We start from the raw sequence: 21,598 nt of genomic DNA on the forward strand, positions 1-21,598 counted from the left end.
TATGTCTTTTAAACTAAAACTAAGACAGAAATGGAGTTTGCCTCCATGGGAATAATTACACTGTTAGAACTGATGATCAGGAGCTGTAAGGTTTTCTAGGTGGCCATAAGGGGGAGACAAAGAGCAACATAGGCGACCAGGGAATGCACAATGCCAGAGATTTAGTCAAGATAGAAGTTCACTTTAATTCCCTTTAGAAGTGCTTGTTATTTTATTTCAACAATATTTGCCACAAGTATGAGGTGTTGTGGTTCCATTTAGTGTGACCAACCACTAATGCTTTAATTTTTTGAAATTAATTGTCCATTCTTCTAATAAGTCGGTGGCTATCTTGTGCTCAGGGGATAAGATAGAGGTATAGTCCTTTTTAATCTCCTTTAAAACTTTAAAGTAGCCATTACTACTTCCCTGAAGTGTCCTATGGTGATTTCTTGCCTCTGAAAATTATCCAATTTGCTAGAAATTTGGGTATTTCAGATATTGGATCTAGTAACCTATAAGAATGCATGGGCTCCTTTGTCTAATAACAGTCTTAGACATGAGTATGGAAGTTTGGGTATCCTTAAGAATGAGCAAAGGACACTTGGATACAAGCCCTGAGGTTAACACAAGCTTCCTTTAGGACTCCACGAAGTTGTTATTTGAAGCATAGGATCTTTAAAACCTTTCAGACTTGGTAGGGCAGGGTCTTGGTATTGAGGGATGTGTGCCTTGGGTGCATGACCCTTATGGTTAAATAATTCCTGTTTGAGTAACTAGAAATAATCTGTTTGGTTTTTAGTAGTTTTTATGTGGTCATTTTGTGTTACAGTAGCCATACACATAGTTCCACGCAAGTAGAGCTGCAGGTTGTGGCAGACCCAGTAATATAATATACAGTAGTATATAGTATGCTGGCTAAAGTGTGGGTCCTGAGTCCAACTTCCAGGGATGGAAATGTGGTTTCACCACTTGCTACCCCTGTATCTCTGCTTCTTTCTCTGGAAAATGGAGACAGTCATAGTACTTATTCCATAGGACTGTTGTGAGGATAAACAAATAAAAAGCACTTATAACAGTTCCTGGCAAATGGCATTTATTGATGATTCACCAGACCTGCATAGACATCCTTCGGAGCAAGTTTGCTCTGGAATACAGAATACTCTGAGAGTGTCGCAGTTACAAGCAATTAATTCTGAACTTAGAAACAAGCGGCAGAGCCACAGTCTCTCTGTAAGAGGGAGAAGGGCTCCAACGTCTAGTACAGAGAATGTGGGGAAAAGTCAGGTTTTGTCTTTGTCTCTATGGCAACCTCTTAAACCCAGCATTATCCATTCATTTACTCATCCCTAGCATCATGGGTAAGAACACCAGTTCTGGAGTTGAACTGCCTGGGTTCAAATCCTTTCTCTACCTATAGGGAAGCTAATCATGTGCTGAGACAACCAGAAAATCAGCTACCAATATTTTCTTAGAGGTTAAATTTTATTTTTAATAAAAGTTCAATAGTGAACATGGCATAAGTCAGAACTTTGTTGAACTTCCATTTTCTCGGTGAATTTGTGTCTAAATTGAAAATCATTCTTGGAGAAAAGCTCTACAATTTTTTCATTGCTGTGGGCTTCAGTCAAGGCCCGACTCTTCCTCTTATTAGCTTTGTGACTTCAGAAACTATTTAATATCCTTAAGTGTTCATTTTCTCGTCTATGAAATGGGATAATAATAGCACCAACCTCGGATTCTGTAAGATAACTCATAGGAAATACCTCACACAATGTCTGGGACATAAAGACTGCCCATTATGTGTTAGGTGTCTTTACTGTTCTTTCAATTAACAAATATTTACTGAGTACTTTTCATGTGAAAAGCACCTGATGAAGGACACTAGTGAAATAAAAGGAAATTATCCTAGAATTGGGAGAAGGATGTGCTGATGGGATTCAGAAAAAGACATTCCCTAGGTTAGTTCTCCGCCTGAGGAGTCTCTCTATTCTCAGCAAAGCTAATGGAATGATATTGAAAACAACAAAAATATGGTTTAAAAGCAAGCTAGAGGAAAATGGGTAGATGTACACCCCATTAATCCTAAGGATGCAACTCTAATTGGAATGCCACCCAGCCAAAGAGCTGGGATGGGTTGGAATGAGATTATGAGAAAGCCTGGGGATGCTGGTTTGTGGGGTGATAAGTGAGTGAGGGTTAATTCGGTCTGCTGCACTCAGGAATCCTGTGCCATTGGAGCCTGTCCTGTCCATGGCCCTCTCAGCACAGTAGCTGTCGATAACTGACAGTGCCTTGATTCCAAGGTGACCAGAGGAGTTAGCCACCTGTTTTGTGCTAAGAACCAATGGGCTTATGGAGTTGGTAGGGCTGCTGGAATGAGTTTTTCCTTTGGTTGAAGCAAATGTACTCGAAGATGAAACTAACCAAGAAGACCAAACCCCAATAGCTTTGTGACCTCCAGTTTGAGTTCATACCACATTCTTGGGGTTAGGTTATACCCAAGAATCTTTCCAGAGACAGAAGAAAGGACACATAGGATGGGCTAGGATCTTGAGGACTATCATTGATACCATGTCTGGGAACAACACTGGTGTTCACTAAATACTCTCACACAAGGACTGAATGCTAATCTCAAGGAGGTTGACTCTGAAGGGAGATTCAGTTTTCAGGTTGTCCACACGAAAGTGGGCAGACAGGCTACTGTGGGGCCTGGTGAAAGCTGAAGAGCTCCCTTATATGCATATGCAGGTTGTGTTCAAAGACGTTCACCATCATCAAACAATAGATTTTTATCCCATGTCATGGATAAGAATCCAGATGCAGACAGAGTTTAGTGATTTTCCATAGAACCAAAGCTGGTTCAGGGCTCTCTCCATTATACCAGTCTGTCTCGCTTGCTGTTAGAAAGCTTCTCAAAGCAGAAGTTAAGAGCTTTGTTCAGGGCTGGCTTGGGTAAGGGAGTGATATCAGATTATAATGGAATCCATGGTCTTTAGAACTACCGGTCATAAATAGAAGCGAAGAGCCTGCAGAAACTCAAGATGCCAAGATGAAACATCCTCTTCTGGAGGACGAGGATGGTGAAGCAAGTCTCTTGATGAGAGCAAGAGTACAAGCAGAGAAACAATCAAAGAAGCATAGCAGCACTTTCCTGAGAAAGTTGGTCTCATTTTGTCTTAGGACCTTAAAGGCCTTCCTGAGGACAGGTCGGAAGTAGGATTCAGGCTCAAGGTACACTAGGCAAGAAAGAGGGTGGCAGAGTTGGTGAGTGATCACCCCCCTTCCACACACACACACCCCTTGGTGCACATCTTTTAGTCCTCAGTCTGGATGTACATCTGCATGGGGTTTTCCTGCCACTTAGGCAGACAGGCCAGGCTCGCGGCCACTTCCTTCTGGACAGGCCAGCCCCAGGCCTCAAAGAAAGGAGCCAGATTCTTCTGTACTCTTTCAGAGAACTTCTTCACCCACAGATTCATCTTGCCAGTGTTGTCTTTGGGGATGTCAGAGAGGGTCTGGTACTCAGCAAAGAGCTGGGTGAATGGCTCCCATCCAAAGGCCTCCTGGAGCTGGAAGAGAAGGAAGGGGCAGGATGAGGTACAAGTTTGTGAAAGTACCTGCAACATGCGTGTTCATGAGTGCATCTCATTTCTGGTGATTTCTTCCCCTTAATCATGCACTAGCTTCACTTCTTTGCTTGCCCTTATCTCCCCATCTCAACCCTGCACATAAACACAATCTTGTTGGCTCATTCCACTTCTTGGCCACAAACCTTGTACCCCCTGAATGTAGTAGGGGACTACACGAGGAACCTAATGGCTGAAAAGAGGTAAATACTCAATAAATGACAGTTACCATTATTATCTCTATTTTAAAAAATTATATCCCCAGTTCCTAAGTGTTTTCCCAGGCATCAGACAGGTTTGAGCCCGACTGAGATGGGGATTGGGAACCAAAATCTGGGAACTTCCGACACCTTCCAGACATAATAAAACCTTTGTTTTTTTTCTCTTTTTCAGCCATCTCAGAGCTGTTGACTATTTTCAAGGCTACTGTTTTTCTCTGTGGAACACTGCCTTTGGGGCAAAACAAGGAAGAAGCAGGTATGTCACAAGGGGCTCAGAATGAGAGTGACTCATACTTTATAGGGAACAGCCCACCTGAAAGCCATGGGCAGGAGACTCTTACTTGCCAAGATTATAGAGATTTAGAATTAGCAGGGATCTTGAGGTTTCCGAGACCACCCCCTTTTATGGAGGAGAATCCTCTGACTCTGAGGTGTAAAAGCCTGAGGGCAGATCGCACTTTGATCAGCCTCCCTCTGATCTCACTGTTGTGCTCTCACTGCTTATCTGCTCTCACTGCTTGGCCTTTGACAATCGTCCTGCTTATCTCTCTTAATTAATAATCAACAAATTAAACATTTATCACACATATAGCATTAAAAAATATCTACAATGTGCCAGGTATTTCACTAGGCAAAATGATTAAGGCTCTTGTTTTTCTGGAGGTCACTGGTCAATGGGAGAGACAGATGTGTAAGTAAACAAATTACAAAAAAAGTTGGCTTGTCAAGGAGATGATGTCGGGAGAGAGGACAAGAGAGCTGAATTTTGACAGGTGACTTGACAGGTAACAGACAAGGTGTTCAAGCACGTTTCAGCTGCAGAAGGAAACGTGAGGAGGTATAGAAGCGAAAACAGCAAGATGTGTTCATAGTGGGAAGCAGCTCGGTAAACTGCAGGATAATTATGGAGATGGGAAATTGGGAGATGGAGCTGGAGGTGTTGGCCAAAGCCTGATGATAAAGGGCCTTCTGCACCCAGCTAAGCAGCTTCCATTTTATTCTGTGTGCGAAGGAGAACACTTGACGAGCTTAAACATGGAATATTCAGATTATTTTGGAAGTGGTGTGGAAGATGGATTGTAGGTGGTTGAAGCAAGATGCTGGAAAAACTGAGGAGACTTTTAAAACACAAGAGGATACTGAGGATCTATGCTAAGGCAACAGCAGGAGGAATGATGGGGAGCAGACCTCCCACAGGTGAAGAAAACAGAAGGTATCTCTCTGTCCTGGGACCAAGTCTCAGACTCCAAGGTGAGGGGTCTCCCCAAAGCTTTTGCAAAATGATATTCACGGTGAGTGGGTCAGTAGGTAGGGTGGAATTAGGGCTTTGCCTTACACTTCAGTGGCAACTACCATGTAAGGTCTCTTTCCCTGTAGACCCTCAGACTGGCTCTAGAAGAATCCTGAGCTGATGCTACACAGTTATCTCATTGACTGGGGCTGTCTCACACTCACTCTTCAGAAAATGAGTGAGAAAAGAAAAAAAAAAAATCAGAGGGTTCAGAAGTGCAAAAGCCTGGGCTTGTCATTAGCTCCTGATTTGAGGTTCTGGGTCCATCATTTAAATGTGTGACATTGGACAGGATGCTTAAATTCTCTAACTCAGTGTGTGCCTGTAAAAAGTGGGCAATACCCACTATCTAAAGAGTCGTGGTAGACAGTATAGGAGATCTGATATGGGGAGTGGCTTTGACAACTTGAAAATATAAAAATTCAAAGCAGGATGGGGGAGGGGAAAGGGATTTATGCTTATTTCATAGGAAATCAACTCACTTTGGGACTTCGATGTTCTTCTATTGGGTTGGTTATTTACTTATTCATTCTAAAGACATTTTGGGTTCAAATGGGTGATGGAAATATGAGAATCTCATTGACAGATTTACCTCCTAAGAGGCCTTCTTGTAATGCAGTTGCCCCTAACACATCACTGTAATTATGAAGGGATGCAACACTCACTTGACCCATAAAACTAAGGTGAGGGAAAACAAAGCAATGCAAAACAATCACCATTTCCGAGGCACCTACTAGGGGACAAAGGACAAACGAGTGAGTGGGAGAGCTGTGACTCAGCCCTAGGAGTGTCTTACTCAGAGCTTCTGCTCTTGACCGATATACCCAGAGACTACATTCTCTACTTATTTTCTTTTCACGGTATTTTTCATTTCCTCTTACATACCATCACAAAACCACAGTACGTGAGTGGGACAGGCATCATTATCTCCATGTTAGAGATGTATGACCTGAGAAGCACCGCCATGCAGCCAGGGGAGGTGGTGGGCCCAGGCTGATGGGGGTGGTGAAGGAGTTGGAGAGCTCCTGGGATCCAGGGTGCTACACGACTGAGGGTCTAGTGGCCCCCATCTCCCTGAATTTCTGTTCAGTACCTTTAGATACGTTTCCAGAGCTGTCCACACATTCCAGTCATTCAGGGGCGCTCCCTTTCCCAGGTGTGTTTTGATCCTTTTCTCTCGTTCTGGAGGGCTCAGAGCTGGGTGGGCCTGAGCCCTGGGGATGTGCAGGACCGTCTCGTGCACATAGACTGACCAGAGGTTACAGGTGGCCTCGGTGGTGTGTGGGGGGAACTCCCACCTGTGCCGCTGCTGGTTGTGGCCCAGCTCGTGGATGGCTCCCCACAGACCTCTGCTTCTTATGCCCATCTCACTGATGAGCTCCTGCACTGACTGCAGGTGGCACATGATAGGGTATCCTGAGTGCATCCAGCCTGGGAACGCAAAAGGAAGAGTGAGGCATGGTGGGCGTGGTCCACCCAACCCATCTCCCTTCATTCCTCTCCATGGTGTAACTTTTTCTCACCATCCTGGCTGCCACCATAATTCCAGAATCTCCATGCTGATTGGAAAGCAGATGCTTTCTTTGACTTGGTCTGAAGAGTCCCTGCCGTTCTTCCCGGCCTCCACACTGGAGTTATGCCTCTCCCTCTCTCTGGCCCCCCAAATATTAACACTTTATATAGTCATTCTCACTATAATTCAGTGCTTCCTTTTGTGTGAGTTTTCTTTGCATGTGAGTCTGCAACATTAGGTCCTGTGCCTGAATTTGAGATCCCTGAGGCTAGGGCAGTGCCATTCCTTCTCCTATGTAAACTACTGTTGGCCAGATTTATACTTTTTAACAGTGAAAATCTTGTGTTTTTTTGAAGATTAGAAAACAGGTCCAGAGGAATTTTCCACATGTTGGAACCAGATTTCCTTTTTTTTTTTTTGGCCTTCTTTCCTCTAAACCACTGAATACTTAACATAAACCTCTTTACTCTCTCTTTTCATTGCCAACTCTGACTTACGTTTGAAGGAGATATTTCTGTTTTAAACTCTCCTTGAAACAACGCTCACTGCCATCTTGAACTCCTAGTACCAATTTTTCTGAGACTGTTCTCCCTCCTGTGAAATCTTATGCTTTAGATGAACATGATTTACCTTTTCGCATGTAAACATCTTTTCATCTCCATCAAAGTTCATGTCTTGAACGTCTTTTTTTCCCTTACTTGTAAAATTATGCCTTACACATATTGGACGTTTAAAAAAGGCAAAATAGATGTCAGCAGAAGGAAGGAAATAACAAAGATCAGACAGGAAATAAATAGAGATTAAAAAAACAATAGAAAAGGTCAATAAAACCAAGAGCTGGTTTTTTGAAAGGATAAACAAAATCGACAAACCCTGGCCAGGCTCACAAGAAGAGAAGAGAGGGGACTCAAATAAACAAAATAATAAATAAAAGAGGAGAAATAACAACTGATACCACAGAGATACAAAAAGTCACAAGAGAATACTATGAACGGTTATATGCCAACAAATTGGACAACCTAGAAGAAATGGGTGAGTTTCTAGAAACACACAGCCTGCCCAAATTGAGTCAAGAAAAAACAGATAATTTGAACAGACCAATTGCTAGAAGTGAAATAGAACCTGTAATTTTAAAAACTCCCTACAAACAAAAGTCCAGGACTGGACGGCTTCACAGGGAAATTCTACCAAACATACAAAGCAGAACTTACACCAGTCCTTCTCAAACTCTTCCAAAAGATGGAAGAGGATAGAACACTCCCAAAACCATGCTATGAAGCCGCCATCACCCTGATACCAAAACCAGACAAAGACACTACAAAAAATAAAAAATAAAAATAAAACACTACAGGCCAAAAAAAGGCAAAATAATAAATAAGTGGTGTCCACAGACTAGGAGCATCCCTCTGGAGCACCCACCGGCTGAGATCTGCACATCAGCAACAATCCTCTCTGGACGGAGGAAAGGAAAGGGCTGGGCTGCCAGCCTGGCTATAGCCCGCATCATCTCATCCCAGAGGTGGAGTAAAGATTCGGGGTCCTCCAGGGCCTGGAGGTCTGCCGTTGGCACCGTCAAGATGATGTTGTCTGTTGCCAGCTCTCCCCAGGGAGCTGTGCTCTCCTGGATACGCCTCTTCCACTCCTCCAGGGATGTCTTACCTGGGAATAAAGGTCATGGAACCTGTCACCCACTTCCTCAACTTCCCTTGAGCTGAAAAACACAACTGGAACTCCAGGAGGAAGACACTAAAATGATGAACTACTATCATGAGGGTCTGTGTGCTGTGAAGTGAAGGACAGGCCCCCAGACCCTTCCCTCTGTTCTGCCCCGAAGTCTCCATGGACACAGGGTGTCCCTCATCTCCTGCCTCCACTGGCACCTCCAACAGTCCCTCCTCCTTCTGTGTACCAATCCTCTTCCCTCCCCTCCTTCAACCAGCCCATCAACACCACAGCACCCCCGGCTCCCACTCCCCTCCACGTTCAGTCCACTCACCCAGCCTGTAATATGGGGCAGGCACAGCTCTCTTGATGGTGATGGACACGGGGCCCAGTTTACTGCCCTTGGGCACGATCACATAGAGAAGGCCACCCCAGAGGCAGGAGACTGACCGTTTGGTCCTATCCATGCAGCACTGGTGAGTCACCACAGGAGCTCGAGACAGCTTGCTAGCACTCGTCAAGTCATCGGTGTGGCAGCCAATCTGTACCTGGAGAGGCGATTCCACCATGTGTGCTGTGGGTGTGTGGTACTGTATGGATGGAGGGTATTAAAAAACTCCAGCTTCCCCTTTCTATGAGCAGTGCATGCAAACCTGTGAGCTTTTAGCACTCCAAAGATCATATGGAGTGAAAGGTACACAGAATCATTTTTCTAGGGATTTAAGCAGCTCCACAATGGACCACCGCCAGGCAGACCAGGCATAACCCCGAGGCGGATACTGACTAGGGTCCTGTGGTGCCTCTGTACCAGGCAGAACCTGGGCTCTCGCTCCAGGGTTCAAGCCCCGGAGATGATTCCGATGCTGGGAATGAGGCAGAGGGAATCTTCATCTGCCCTTTGTGCACAGACAGGAGGCCCATCCACAGGCAGTGGGATATGGGGTGACGGGGGAGAACTGGTTCTCTCTTCCCACTTTGTCCTGGCCTCCCCTCCTGGTCAGATAGATTGAGTGCATTTTGTCTGGAGTCCTGTGACTGCTTTTCTTAGGTTTAATGTAAGGGAGCTCAAGAAAGGAGACTAACCCAAAAGAGACCCTTACTATGGTAGGAAGTGACCCTCAAAATTGAGGCAGGAAGAATTTTAATTCTGCATGACAGCCTATTTTTGTGAGTGATGGGGTTAAGTACACCCTTCAGCGATCAACGTGAAGAGGTAAAACCCAGAAAGGCCGTGCTGGAGAAATGAGTGAGATTCCGAATATGTAACAGGTGCTCCTTCCCCTCATACCCCTCCCTGTCAGGAGGTGGAGACCTGAGGGCTTGTGTTTGAGGACTGGATCTGATGTTAGGAGTTCTGGCATCTTCAGTCATTCCCTTAGGCTCCCTGAAACGTAGCTGTTTCATCTGTGAAATCTGTAACGTGGGCAGAACAATGCCTTCCTGCACTCCTGGAGGAAGTGCGGGCTGGATGAGAATGAAGCTCTGTGGCTCTGAGAAGTGGCAGTGGTGTTCTGGCCTTACCTTCAGGCCAGCAAAGACTGCAGCTTCAGACAAGGAGACTTCTGCATTTTGTCCATTTGGGAGGTAGAGCCCTGTACTCACCCAGGAATCACCGCTGCCTGACAAAAGCCATAGGAAAGGCTGAGTTATTCCCCCACCTGACCCCACCCCACCTGGAACCTCACAGCCCCTCCCAGAGGTACAGCCCTGCCCTGCGCACCTCATCTCATCCATGCTTCTTGCATGCATCCCACGTAATCCCTGAGCAGAACCCCAACCCCCATCTCCTGGGAAGTACCTGTTAGAGAATGGAGATGGCCCACCTGAGCTTCAGCACCTGCAATGTCCTGCAAAGCTCGCTAGCCCCACCTTCCCCCAGGTCCCTCATTCTGTACCTGGGTTGCTTCCATCAATCTCCACTGTGATGGCGTGTTCTGAGGGGTACGAACCGGAGCTGCAAGACCAGGTTCCAAGCCCCTGTGCCAGCTGAGAGCAGTCTGTGCCGGAGCGTGCCAGCTCCGTGGCCAGGCAGAGCAGTGCAGCCTCATAGGAGTCACTGGCAACTGGGTTTTCCCTGCTCACAGCTGGGAGGCCCGAGAGATGCAGCATCTTCCTCAGGAGCCGGTGCAAGGAAGCGTACACAGGGACGCCCTCTGCGGGAATCTGCAGGAAGCCTGCTCCGTCTGCTCCCAGTTTTGCCAGCCAGCTCTTTTCCAAGCTCCCACCCCCGTGGTTCACGATAAGCTGGAATTCAGACAGCGCCTTGCGGAAGTGGTAGCTCTGCTTCTCAGGGGTAGGGACAGGGAAACAGCCTGGGTCCAGAGTCCGAGCTAGGATACTGAGGCCAAAGCAGTTGAGTATGATGTTACCAGGGAAACTAGCCAAAGTGGAGCGGCCGGGGTTCTGGGAGGCCCACCACCAGGCCTGGCCCCCGATCAGCAAGCCCCCGCCCTCAGCCACAAACTCGTGCAGCTGCTTAGCCTCTGTGTCACTGTAAGCCGCACAGCAGTAGACGCTCAAGTCAGCAGTCAGACGGGGCTCCAGACTGCATTCCAGGCCACGCTCTGACAGCAGGGCACACAGATTTTTTAGACGTGTGTTCACCCCAACTTTGCTCGTCTGGCCTCTGGCCAGCCAGCGCACAGCATTGAGCAAAAAGAGCCCCATCTTGGGCGTACAGAGCATGCCCTCATGGGCAGCCAGAACCACGCGGCCCCGGCCATAGCGGGCAGCGGCCAGGAAGCAGCCGAGAGAGGCATCTAAGCCCAGGGGGAAGGCCAGGGCCCCGTGCACGAGCAGCTGCGAGGGGATTCCCCCCGTCTTGATGTCCAGCTCTGAGACCCCTTCCAGGAGCTCCTGCTGATGCTGCCTGAGATCCTCCCCAAACCTGGAAAAGAGACAAAGGAAGAGGAACAAAGGGGCTACAGTCAGTCAGTGAACCACTGAAATGAGCTCACTGAATAGAGAAATCTGTGTGGGTACAAAGATACACAGTTCATGCCAGTCTTCTTATTCGCGCTAAGATTTGAGACTTGAATCACTCGTGTGACTCGCTTTATTGCAGTGGTCTGGAACTGAACTCGCAGTATCTCCGAAGTCTGCCTGTTACTGAACATATAAATGAATTGTTAGAAAAATGGATCTATTATTCTTAGAGAAAGTAGTCCTACTTAGACATTTTTCAGAGTAACACTTCTGTAGAAGAAGGCACTAAAAATCAAATCCCCCTCTCCACGTGCTAGCACTGATCTAGGAACATGTTACAAGTAAACTATTTAATGCTACACTTGAAGATTTATAAAACTCTTTTTAAAAATTGTCACTTAGGTGATTCTAATGTGCAGTGCAGAAGGACAGCCACTGCAGGCCAGCTTCTCCAACTCTGAAGGCACTCCAGCTGTGTGGCTGACAGGGTCTTGGTGCTCCAGCCGGGTGTCAGGCCTGAGCCTCTGAGGTGGGAGAGCTGAGTTCAGGACATGGGTCCACCAGAGACCTTCTGGTCCCACGTAATATCAATCAATGAGAGCTCTCCCAGCGAGCTCCATCTCAGTGCTAAGACCCAGCTCCACTCAATGACCAGCAAGCTCCAGTGCTGGACACCCCATGCCAAACAACTAGCAACAAAGGAACACAACCCCACCCATTAGCAGAGAGGCTGCCTAAAATCATACTAAGTTCACAGACACCCCAAAACACACCACCAGACGTGGTTCTGCCGCCCAGAAAGTCAAGATCCGGCTGCATCCACCAGAACACAGGCACCAGTCCCCTCCACCAGGAAGCCTACACAAGCCACTGAACCAACCTTACCCACAGGGGGCAGACACCAAAAACAACGGGAATTACGAACATGCAGCCTGCGAAAAGGAGACCCCAAACACAGTAAGTTAAGCAAAATGAGAAGACACAGAAATATGCAGCAGATGAAGGAGCAAGGTAAAAACCCACCAGACCTAACAAATGAAGAGGAAATAGGCAGTCTACCTGAAAAAGAATTCAGAGTAATGATAGTAAAGATGATCCAAAATCTTGGAAATAGAATGGAGAAAATACAAGAAACGTTTAACAAGGACCTAGAAGAACTAAAGAGCAAACAGACAATGATGAACAACACAATAAATGACATTAAAAATTCTCCAGAAGGAATCAATAGCAGAATAACTGAGGCAGAAGAACGGATAAGTGACCTGGAAGATAAAATAGTGGAAATAACTACTGCAGAGCAGAATAAAGAAAAAAGAATGAAAAAAATTGAGGACGGTCTCAGAGACCTCAGGGACAACAATAAATGTACCAACATTCGAATTATAGGGGTCCCAGAAAAGAAGAGAAAAAGAAAGGGACTGAGAAAATATTTGAAAAGATTATAGTTGAAAACTTCCCCAACATGGGAAAGGAAATAGTCAATCAAGTCCAGGAAGCGCAGAGAGTCCCATACAGGATAAATCCAGGGAGAAACATGCCAAGACACATATTAATCAAACTATCAAAGATTAAATACAAAGAAAAAATATTAAAAGCAGCAAGGGAAAACCAACAAATAACACACAAGGGAATCCCCATAAGGTTAACAGTTGATCTTTCTGCAGAAACTCTGCAAGCCAGAAGGGAGTGGCAGGACATATTTAAAGTGATGAAAGGGAAAAACCTACAACCAAGATTACTCTACCCAGCAAGGATCTCATTCAGATTTGATGGAGAAATTAAAACCTTTACAGAAAAGCAAAAGCTAAGAGAATTCAGCACCACCAAATCAGCTTTACAACAAATGCTAAAGGAACTTCTCTAGGCAGGAAACACAAGAGAAGGAAAAGACCTACAATAACAAACCCAAAACAATTAAGAAAATGGTAATAGGAACATACATATCGATAATTACCTTAAATGTAAATGGATTAAATGCTCCCACCAAAAGACCTAGACTGGCTGAATGGATACAAAAACAAGACCCATATATATGCTGTCTACAAGAGACCCACTTCAGACCTAGGGACACATACAGACTGAAAGTGAGGGGATGGAAAAAGATATTCCATGCAAATGGAAATCAAAAGAAAGCTGGAGTAGCAATTCTCATATCAGACAAAATAGACTTTAAAATAAAGACTATTACAAGAGACAAAGAAGGACACTACATAATGCTCAAGGGATCAATCCAAGAAGAAGATACAACAATTGTAAATATTTATGCACCCAACCTAGGAGCACCTTAATACATAAGGCAAACGCTAACAGCCATAAAAGGGGAAATCGACAGTAACACAATCATAGTAGGGGACTTTAACAACCCACTTTCACCAATGGACAGATCAACCAAAATCACAATAAATAGGGAAACAGAAGCTTTAAATGATACATTAAACAAGATGGACTTAATTGATATTTATAGGACATTCCATCCAAAAACAACAGAATACACATTCTTCTCAAGTGCTCATGGAACATTCTCCAGGATAGATCATATTCTGGGTCACAAATCAAACCTTGGTAAATTTAAGAAAATTGAAATCATATCAAGCATCTTTTCTGACCACAACGCTATGAGACTAGATATCAATTACAGGAAAAAAACTGTAAAAAATACAAACACATGGAGGCTAAACAATACACTACTAAATAACCAAGAGATCACTGAAGAAATCAAAGAGGAAATTTAAAAAATACCTAGAAACAAATGACAATAAAACACGATGGCCCAAAACCTATGGGATGCAGCAAAAGCAGTTCTAAGAGGGAAGTTTATAGCAATACAATCCTACCTTAAGAAACAAGAAACATCTCAAATAAACAACTTAAAGCAATTAGAGAAAGAAGAAGAACAACAACAAAAAAAACCCCAAAGTTATCAGAAGGAAAGAAATCATAAATATCAGATCAGAAATAAATGAAAAAGAAATGAAGGAAACGATAGCAAAGATCAATAAAACTAAAAGCTGGTTCTTTTAGAAGATAAACAAAATTGATAAACCATTAGCCAGACTCATCAAGAAAAAAAGGGAGAAGACTCAAATCAACAGAATTAGAAATGAAAAAGGAGAAATAACAACTGACACTGCAGAAATACAAAGGATCATGAGAGATTACTACAAGCAACTCTATGCCAATAAAATGGACAACCTGGAAGAAATGGACAGTTTCTTAGAAAAGCACAACCTTCCGAGACTGAACCAGGAAGAAATAGAAAATATGAACAGACCAATCACAAGCACTGAAATTGAAACTGTGATTAAAAATCTTCCAACAAACAAAAGCCCAGGACCAGATGGCTTCACAGGCAAATTCTATCAAACATTTAGAGAAGAGCTAACACCTATCCTTCTCAAACTCTTCCAAAATATAGCAGAGGGAGGAACACTCCCAAACTCATTCTACGAGGCCACCATCACCCTGATACCAAAACCAGACAAAGATGTTACAAAAAAAAAGAAAACTACAGGCCAATATCACTGATGAACATAGATGCAAAAATCCTCAACAAAATACTGGCAAACAGAACCCAGCAGCACATTAAAAGGATCATACACACCATGATCAAGTGGGGTTTATCCCAGGAATACAAGGATTCTTCAATATATGCAAATCAATCAATGTGATACACCATATTAACAAATGGAAGGATAAAAACCATATGATTATCTCAATAGATGCAGAAAAAGCTTTTGACAAAATTCAACACCCATTTATGATAAAAACCCTCCAGAAAGTAGGCATAGCGGGAACTTACCTCAACATAATAAAGGCCATATATGACAAACCCACAGCCAACATCATTCTCAATGGTGAAAAACTGAAACCATTTCCACTAAGATCAGGAACAAGACAAGGGTGCCCACTCTTACCACTATTATTCAACATAGTTTTGGAAGTTTTAGCCACAGTAATCAGAGAGGAAAAAGAAAAAAAAGGAATCCAAATCAGAAAAGAAGAAGTAAAACTGTCACTGTTTGCAGATGACATGATACTGTATATAAGAATCCTAAAGATGCTACCAGAAAACTACTGGAACTAATCAATGAATTTGGTAAAGTAGCAGGATACAAAATTAATGCACAGAAATCTCTTGCATTCCTATACACTAATGATGAAAAGTCTGAAAGAGAAATTAAGGAAGCACTCCCATTTACCATTGCAACAAAAAGAATAAAATATCTAGGAATAAACCTACCTAAGGAGACAGAAGACCTGTATGCAGAAAACTATAAGACACTGATGAAAGAAATTAAAGATGATACAAACAGATGGAGAGATATACCATGTTCTTGGATTGGAAGAATCAACAGTGTGAAAATGACTCTACTACTGAAAGCAATCTACAGATTCAATGCAATCCCTATCAAACTACCACTGGCATTTTTCACAGAACTAGAACAAAAAGTTTCACAATTTGTATGGAAACACAAAAGATCCCGGATAGCCAAAGCAATCTTGAGAAAGAAAAACAGAGCTGGGGGAATCAGGCTCCCTGACTTCAGACTATACTACAAAGCTACAGTAATCAATACAGTATGGTACTGGCACAAAAACGGAAATATAGATCAATGGAACAGGATAGAAAGTGCACAGATTAAACCCACACACATATTGTCACCTTATCTTTGATAAAGGAGGCAAGAATATACAATTGAGAAAAGACAGCTTCTTCAATAAGCGGTGCTGGGAAAACTGGACAGCTACATGTAAAAGAATGAAATTAGAACACTTCCTAACACCATACACAAAAATACAGTCAAAATGGATTAAAGACCTAAATGTAAGGCCAGACACTATAAAACTCTTAGAGGAAAACATAGGCAGACACTCTATGACATAAATCACAGCAAGATCCTTTTTGACCCAGCTCCTAGAGAAATAGAAATAAAAACAAAAATAAACAGATGGGACCTAATGAAACTTAAAAGCTTTTGTATAGCAAAGGAAACTATAAGCAAGATGAAAAGACAGGGGCTTCCCTGGTGGCGCAGTGGTTGAGAATCTGCCTGCCAAGGCAGGGGATACAGGTTCGAGCCTTGGTCTGGGAAGATCCCACATGCCGCGGAGCAGCTGGGCCCGTGAGCCACAACTACTGAGCCTGAGTGTCTGGAGCCTGTGCTCCGCAACAAGAGAGGCCGCGATAGTGAGAGGCCCGCGCACCACGATGAAGAGTGGCCCCCACTCGCCGCAACTGGAGAAAGCCCTCACACAGAAACGAAGACCCAACACAGCCAAAAATAAAAATAATAAATAAATAATAAATTAAAAAATTTAAAAAAAAATTCAATGAAGGAATATCCATTAAAAAAAAAAAAAGATGAAAAGACAACCCTCAGAATGGGAGAAAATATTTGCAAATGAAGCAACTGACAAAGGATTTATCTCCAAAATATACAAGCAGCTCATGCAGCTCAATATCAAAAAAACAAACAACCCAACCCCAAAATGGGCAGACGACATTAACAGACATTTCTTCAAAGAAGATACACAGGTTGCCAACAAACACATGAAAGGATGCTCAACATCACTAATCATTAGAAAAATGAAAATTAAAACTACAATGAGGTATCACCTCACACCAGTCAGAATGGCCATCATCAAAAAATCTACAAACAATAAATGCTGGAAAGGGTGTGGAGAAAAGGGAACCCTGTTGCACTGTTGGTGGGAATGTAAATTGATACAGCCACTATGGAGAACAGTACGGAGATTCCTTAAAAAACTAAAAATAGAACTACCATATGACCCAGCAATTCCACTACTGGGCATATACCCTGAGAAAACCATAATTCAAAAAGAGTCATGTGCCACAATATTCATTGCAGCCCTATTTACAGTAGCCAGGACATGGAAGCAACCTAAGTGTCCATCAACAGATGAATGGATAAAGAAGATGTGGCACATATATACAATGGAATATTACTCAACCATAAAAAGAAATGAAATTGAGTTATTTGTAGTCAGGCGGATGGACCTAGAGTCTGTCATACAGAGTGAAGTAAGTCAGAAAAAGAAAAACAAACACCATATGCTAACACATATATATGGAATCTTAAAAAAAAAATGGTTCTGAAGAACCTAGGGGCAGGACAGGAATAAAGTCGCAGATGTAGAGAATGCACTTGAGGACACGGGGAGCAGGAAGGGAAAGCTGAGACAAGTGAGAGAGTGGCAATGACATACATACACTACCAAATGTAAAATAGCTAGCTAGTGGGAAGCAGCTGCATTTCACAGGAGATCAGCTCGGTGCTTTGTGACCACCTAGAGGTGTGGGATAGGGAGCGTGGGAGGGAGACACAAGAGGGAGGGGATATGGGGATGTATGTATACGTATAGCTGATTCACTTTGTTAAATAGCAGCAACTAACACAACAATGTAAAGCAATTTTACTCCAATAAAGTTGTTAAAAAAAATTGTCACTTAAATCTGATGAGCATATTTACTACTTCTTATTGAGAAATGGTCAAAATGTAATGAATTCAGGAAAGATTTTGTATTTCAAGAATTTTTAAAACCCATTTGTAGATACTTTGTGAAGCAACAGGAGATTGGTTAAATAAGTTAAGGTTAACTGTAGATAGCATATCATATGTCAATTAAAATAATTATTCGAAAATGCTTAATAGAAAAAATTTTAAGTCAGATTCTAATATACTATACTCTAAATAAGCCAAATTTTGCAACACAAACTGCCAAGAACAAACAAACAAAAAACAAAATCCACAAGACCAGACAGAGAAACATTATCCAAAGTATGTTTATCAAAATGTCTTCAGTGATCATCTTGGCTAGTGGGATTTAGATGATTTTAATTACCTTTATAAAACTTTGTCTCATAATAAAAATCAAATGTTAAAAAAAAGGTTTACTCATTCAAGTAGCAAAACATTACTGAAAAAAATTCCTCTTGTACAGTTTCTCCTTAATTTCTCTTTAGCATGAAAATGGAGACACATCATGTTTTAGTTTTGTCATTCCATTTTCAACTAACACGGCCAAATGTCAAAAGGGTTCAGGCATTACTTTAGCTTGTACCTTTTTTCCACCTGTAGAGGCTTAAAGACTTATTTTGTGGGGCAATGACGTTGAGCCCCAACACTTAGCTTATAGACTTAGCTTCCACGCTAAGTGTTCTGCCAGAATCTTCTGACGGGCACCTTGTGAAGTCCAGCTACTGATAAAACACCTTCACTGTGGAGAGCTGTGATAATGAGACTGGGAACGTGAAGGTTTACACTCATGTGCTTATAAAAATATCTAACTGCCACTGTCCAGCTGAGCAGGTCATTGGTGGACTCTGGCTCTGACTGGTCAGGATGATCCTGCTTCCTCCCTTGGCAGAGTAGCTGGAAGAGCCTGTGAAATTCACATCCCCTCTCCAAGCCACCACTTGCTTACCATCACTTGTGTCTGGGAGTACTCAATAAAGACGATGTTCCTAAGTTGGCTAACATAGTACCTGATACATAGTAAGTCTTCAGCACATGTTAGTGGGTATATAAAATACACAAATACACACAGAATATTTATCTGATAATGAAAGACTTTATATCTGATAGACAGGGACCTTAATACCTGAAAGTATTAAGGGCATAAAGGGTTATGGGTTGAGTTGTGTCCCCTCCAAATTCATTTGTTGAAGTCCTAACCCCCAGGACCTCAGAATGTGACCTTATTTGGAAATAGGATCCTTGCAGATATAATTAGCTAAGTTAGGATATGGTGGGCCTAATCCAACATGACTGGTGTCCTTATAACAAAAGGAAATTTGGACACAGACACACACACACATAGGGAGAACGCCATGTAAAAATGAAGGCAGAGATCAGGGTGATGCTTCTACAAGCCAAGGAAGGCTAAAGATTGCCAGTAAACCACCAGAAGCAGGAGAGAGGCCTGGAGCTTATTCTCCCCACAACCTCAGAAGGAACCAACCCTGCCAACCCCTTGATCTCAGATTTTTAGCCTTCAGTGGTGCGATGACAAAATTCTGCTGTTTAAGCCAGCCAATCTGTGGTACTTGGTTATGGCAGCCCTAGGACATAAACACAGTCACAATTCTGAAAACTGATCCACACAGAACACTCTGGGCGTAGGTGATCTGTAAAATTGGTCTGGATGTATCCTAACATTCTTGGACTTACTTTTTTTTTTTTAATTAATTAATTAAATTTTGGCTGCGTTGGGTCTTCGTTGCTGCGTGCGGGCTTTTCTCTAGTTGCAGCAAGTGGGGGCTACTCTTTGTTGTGGTGCGCGGGCTTCTCATTGCAGTGGCTTCTCTTGTTGCGGAGCATGGGCTCTAGACGTGCGGGCTTCAGTAGTTGTGGCTCGCGGGCTCTAGAGCGCAGGCTCAGTAGTTGTGGTGCACAGCTTAGTTGCTCCGTGGCATGTGGGATCTTCCTGGACCAGGGCTTGAACCTGTGTCCCCTGCATTGGCAGGTGGATTCTCAACCACTGCGCCACCAGGGAAGCCCCTTGGACTTACTTTTAAAAACACTGATAACTGAATCAGAAAGTTACCCAGGGGTAGGACCATATCTTGTGTGTCTCTAGTTCCAACAGCACCTAGCGTGGTGTCCAGTGGGAAGCACTACCTAGTGGTAGTAAGACATGCCACAGAAATGAGGGGGCAATCATGTAAAATTAACATGCAATGGGCTGAGAGCAGCCCTCTGAGCTGCAATGCCTCTCACCTTTCTTCTGAAAAAGGACTCACCCTCTCACTTATACAGGAGTACATGTGTGTATATGTATTTGTATTTATATGTATTTATATATACACATAGGCATGCATATATACAGAGACATGTGTGCACACCCATATATGTATACATATACTATATATGAAATGATTATATGGGCCTGAGGAAAACTATGGAAGATGACATCCTGGGTTGTCAACACGGTTCCTGGGGAAGGGGTGGGAAGATGGTGTGCATAGCACCATGAAGGAGGAGCAAATAAAAACCTGGCATTTAATCATACTACAGCTTACTATTTATCAGTTACAAACAACAGGTAGACCTCTGAGAACTAACATGGTCAGATGTTCCAAAACATTTTTTTGAGTAAAAAATTTAAAAATAAAAACTAACAATTTGGTGATGCAATTTATATAAGACAAAAATAAAAGTAAATATATGTCAATATACATGTCAAAAAAGTCAGGACAAAATCACAAGAGTGTAAGAAGTATTCTGAATTGTGTGATGGAGACAAGGGGTTGGTACTGAAAGAGCTGCTTAAAGGGAACTTGTCTCATCAGTATTTTTTTTTCAAATACGGAGAATGTATGAATATATTTCTCAGGTAATTAAGAATTAAATTTAAACTGTTAAGGTAACTGATGGAAAAATAGAACTGAGAAGCATAATCTACAAATATGTTGGGAGAATTTAAGGAGTAGAGAAAACTAGGTCAAATACTGTAACAAAGAAGAAAAAATGTAAAAAGAAACAAAGGATAAAAACAAAACAGGAAAACAACGAGGCAAGAGTAAGAAATATACTTGAATTATCACTATCTAGGACTGGATTAAATTTTTATATGAAGAGACAGATGCTCTCAGACTGGACTAAAAACATCTAGGTATAAGCTGCTTACAAAAGACACAATTGAAACTATCAATAAATGGTACACAAAGATTGAAATGAGGAAATCAACAAAGGTATATCTGGAAGATACAACAAAAAGAAAGCAGAAGTGCCGGTATTAATATGAGATGCAATTGATTTCAAAGAGGAAAGAATTAAAATAAACAAAAGATGAATATTTTCTATGAATAGAAGTTAAGCCTTCCAAAGATATAATTTTCATTAATTTTTATGGGCCTAAAAACAAAGTGCTGCTGGGCTTCCCTGGTGGCGCAGGGGGTTGAGAATCTGCCTGCCAATGCAGGGGACACGGGTTCGAGACCTGGTCTGGGAAGATCCCACATGCCGCGGAGCAACTAGGCCCGTGAGCCACAATTACTGAGCCTGCGCGTCTGGAGCCTGTGCTCTGCAACAAGAGAGGCCGCGATAGTGAGAGGCCCGCGCACCGCGACGAAGAGTGGCCCCCGCTTGCCGCAACTAGAGAAAGCCCTCGCACAGAAACGAAGACCCAACACAGCCATAAATAAATAAATAAAATTTAAAAAAAAACAAAAAAGCCCCCCAAAAAACAAAAAAAACAAAGTGCTGAAAGCAAAAACTGCTACAAAGAAAATTAAAATTTGATGAATTCATAATCACATTTGAAAATGGGAACAGATCTCTCAGCATCCAATGGATCAATTAAAAAAAAAAAAAAAAAAGGATCGAGATGATTTGAGCAGAATGACTGACAAAC

At 42.9% G+C, this 21,598-nt stretch overlaps 1 protein-coding gene across 2 annotated transcripts in view; it reads right to left on the reverse strand.

Annotated features, from left to right (window-relative positions):
- Window positions 1-1,058: 1,058 nt before the first annotated feature.
- The window catches only part of LOC309632695 (TRPM8 channel-associated factor 1), an 88,029-nt gene continuing 67,489 nt past the window's right edge, over window positions 1,059-21,598 (reverse strand). For both annotated transcript variants that reach the window (XM_082400467.1, XM_082400466.1), the window contains exons 3-8: window positions 10,191-11,182; window positions 9,817-9,914; window positions 8,630-8,843; window positions 8,053-8,292; window positions 6,214-6,551; window positions 1,059-3,551 (exon numbers count right to left, since the gene is read on the reverse strand). In XM_082400467.1, the coding sequence (XP_082256593.1) occupies window positions 3,297-3,551; window positions 6,214-6,551; window positions 8,053-8,292; window positions 8,630-8,843; window positions 9,817-9,914; window positions 10,191-11,182 (2,137 nt within the window). In that variant the 3' untranslated portion in view covers window positions 1,059-3,296. The remainder of the gene's footprint in view (window positions 3,552-6,213; window positions 6,552-8,052; window positions 8,293-8,629; window positions 8,844-9,816; window positions 9,915-10,190; window positions 11,183-21,598) is intronic.

This window comes from Balaenoptera borealis, assembly GCF_965194805.1.
Source record: "Balaenoptera borealis genome assembly, chromosome: 7".
In the NCBI taxonomy this organism is placed as follows: Eukaryota; Metazoa; Chordata; class Mammalia; order Artiodactyla; family Balaenopteridae; genus Balaenoptera; species Balaenoptera borealis.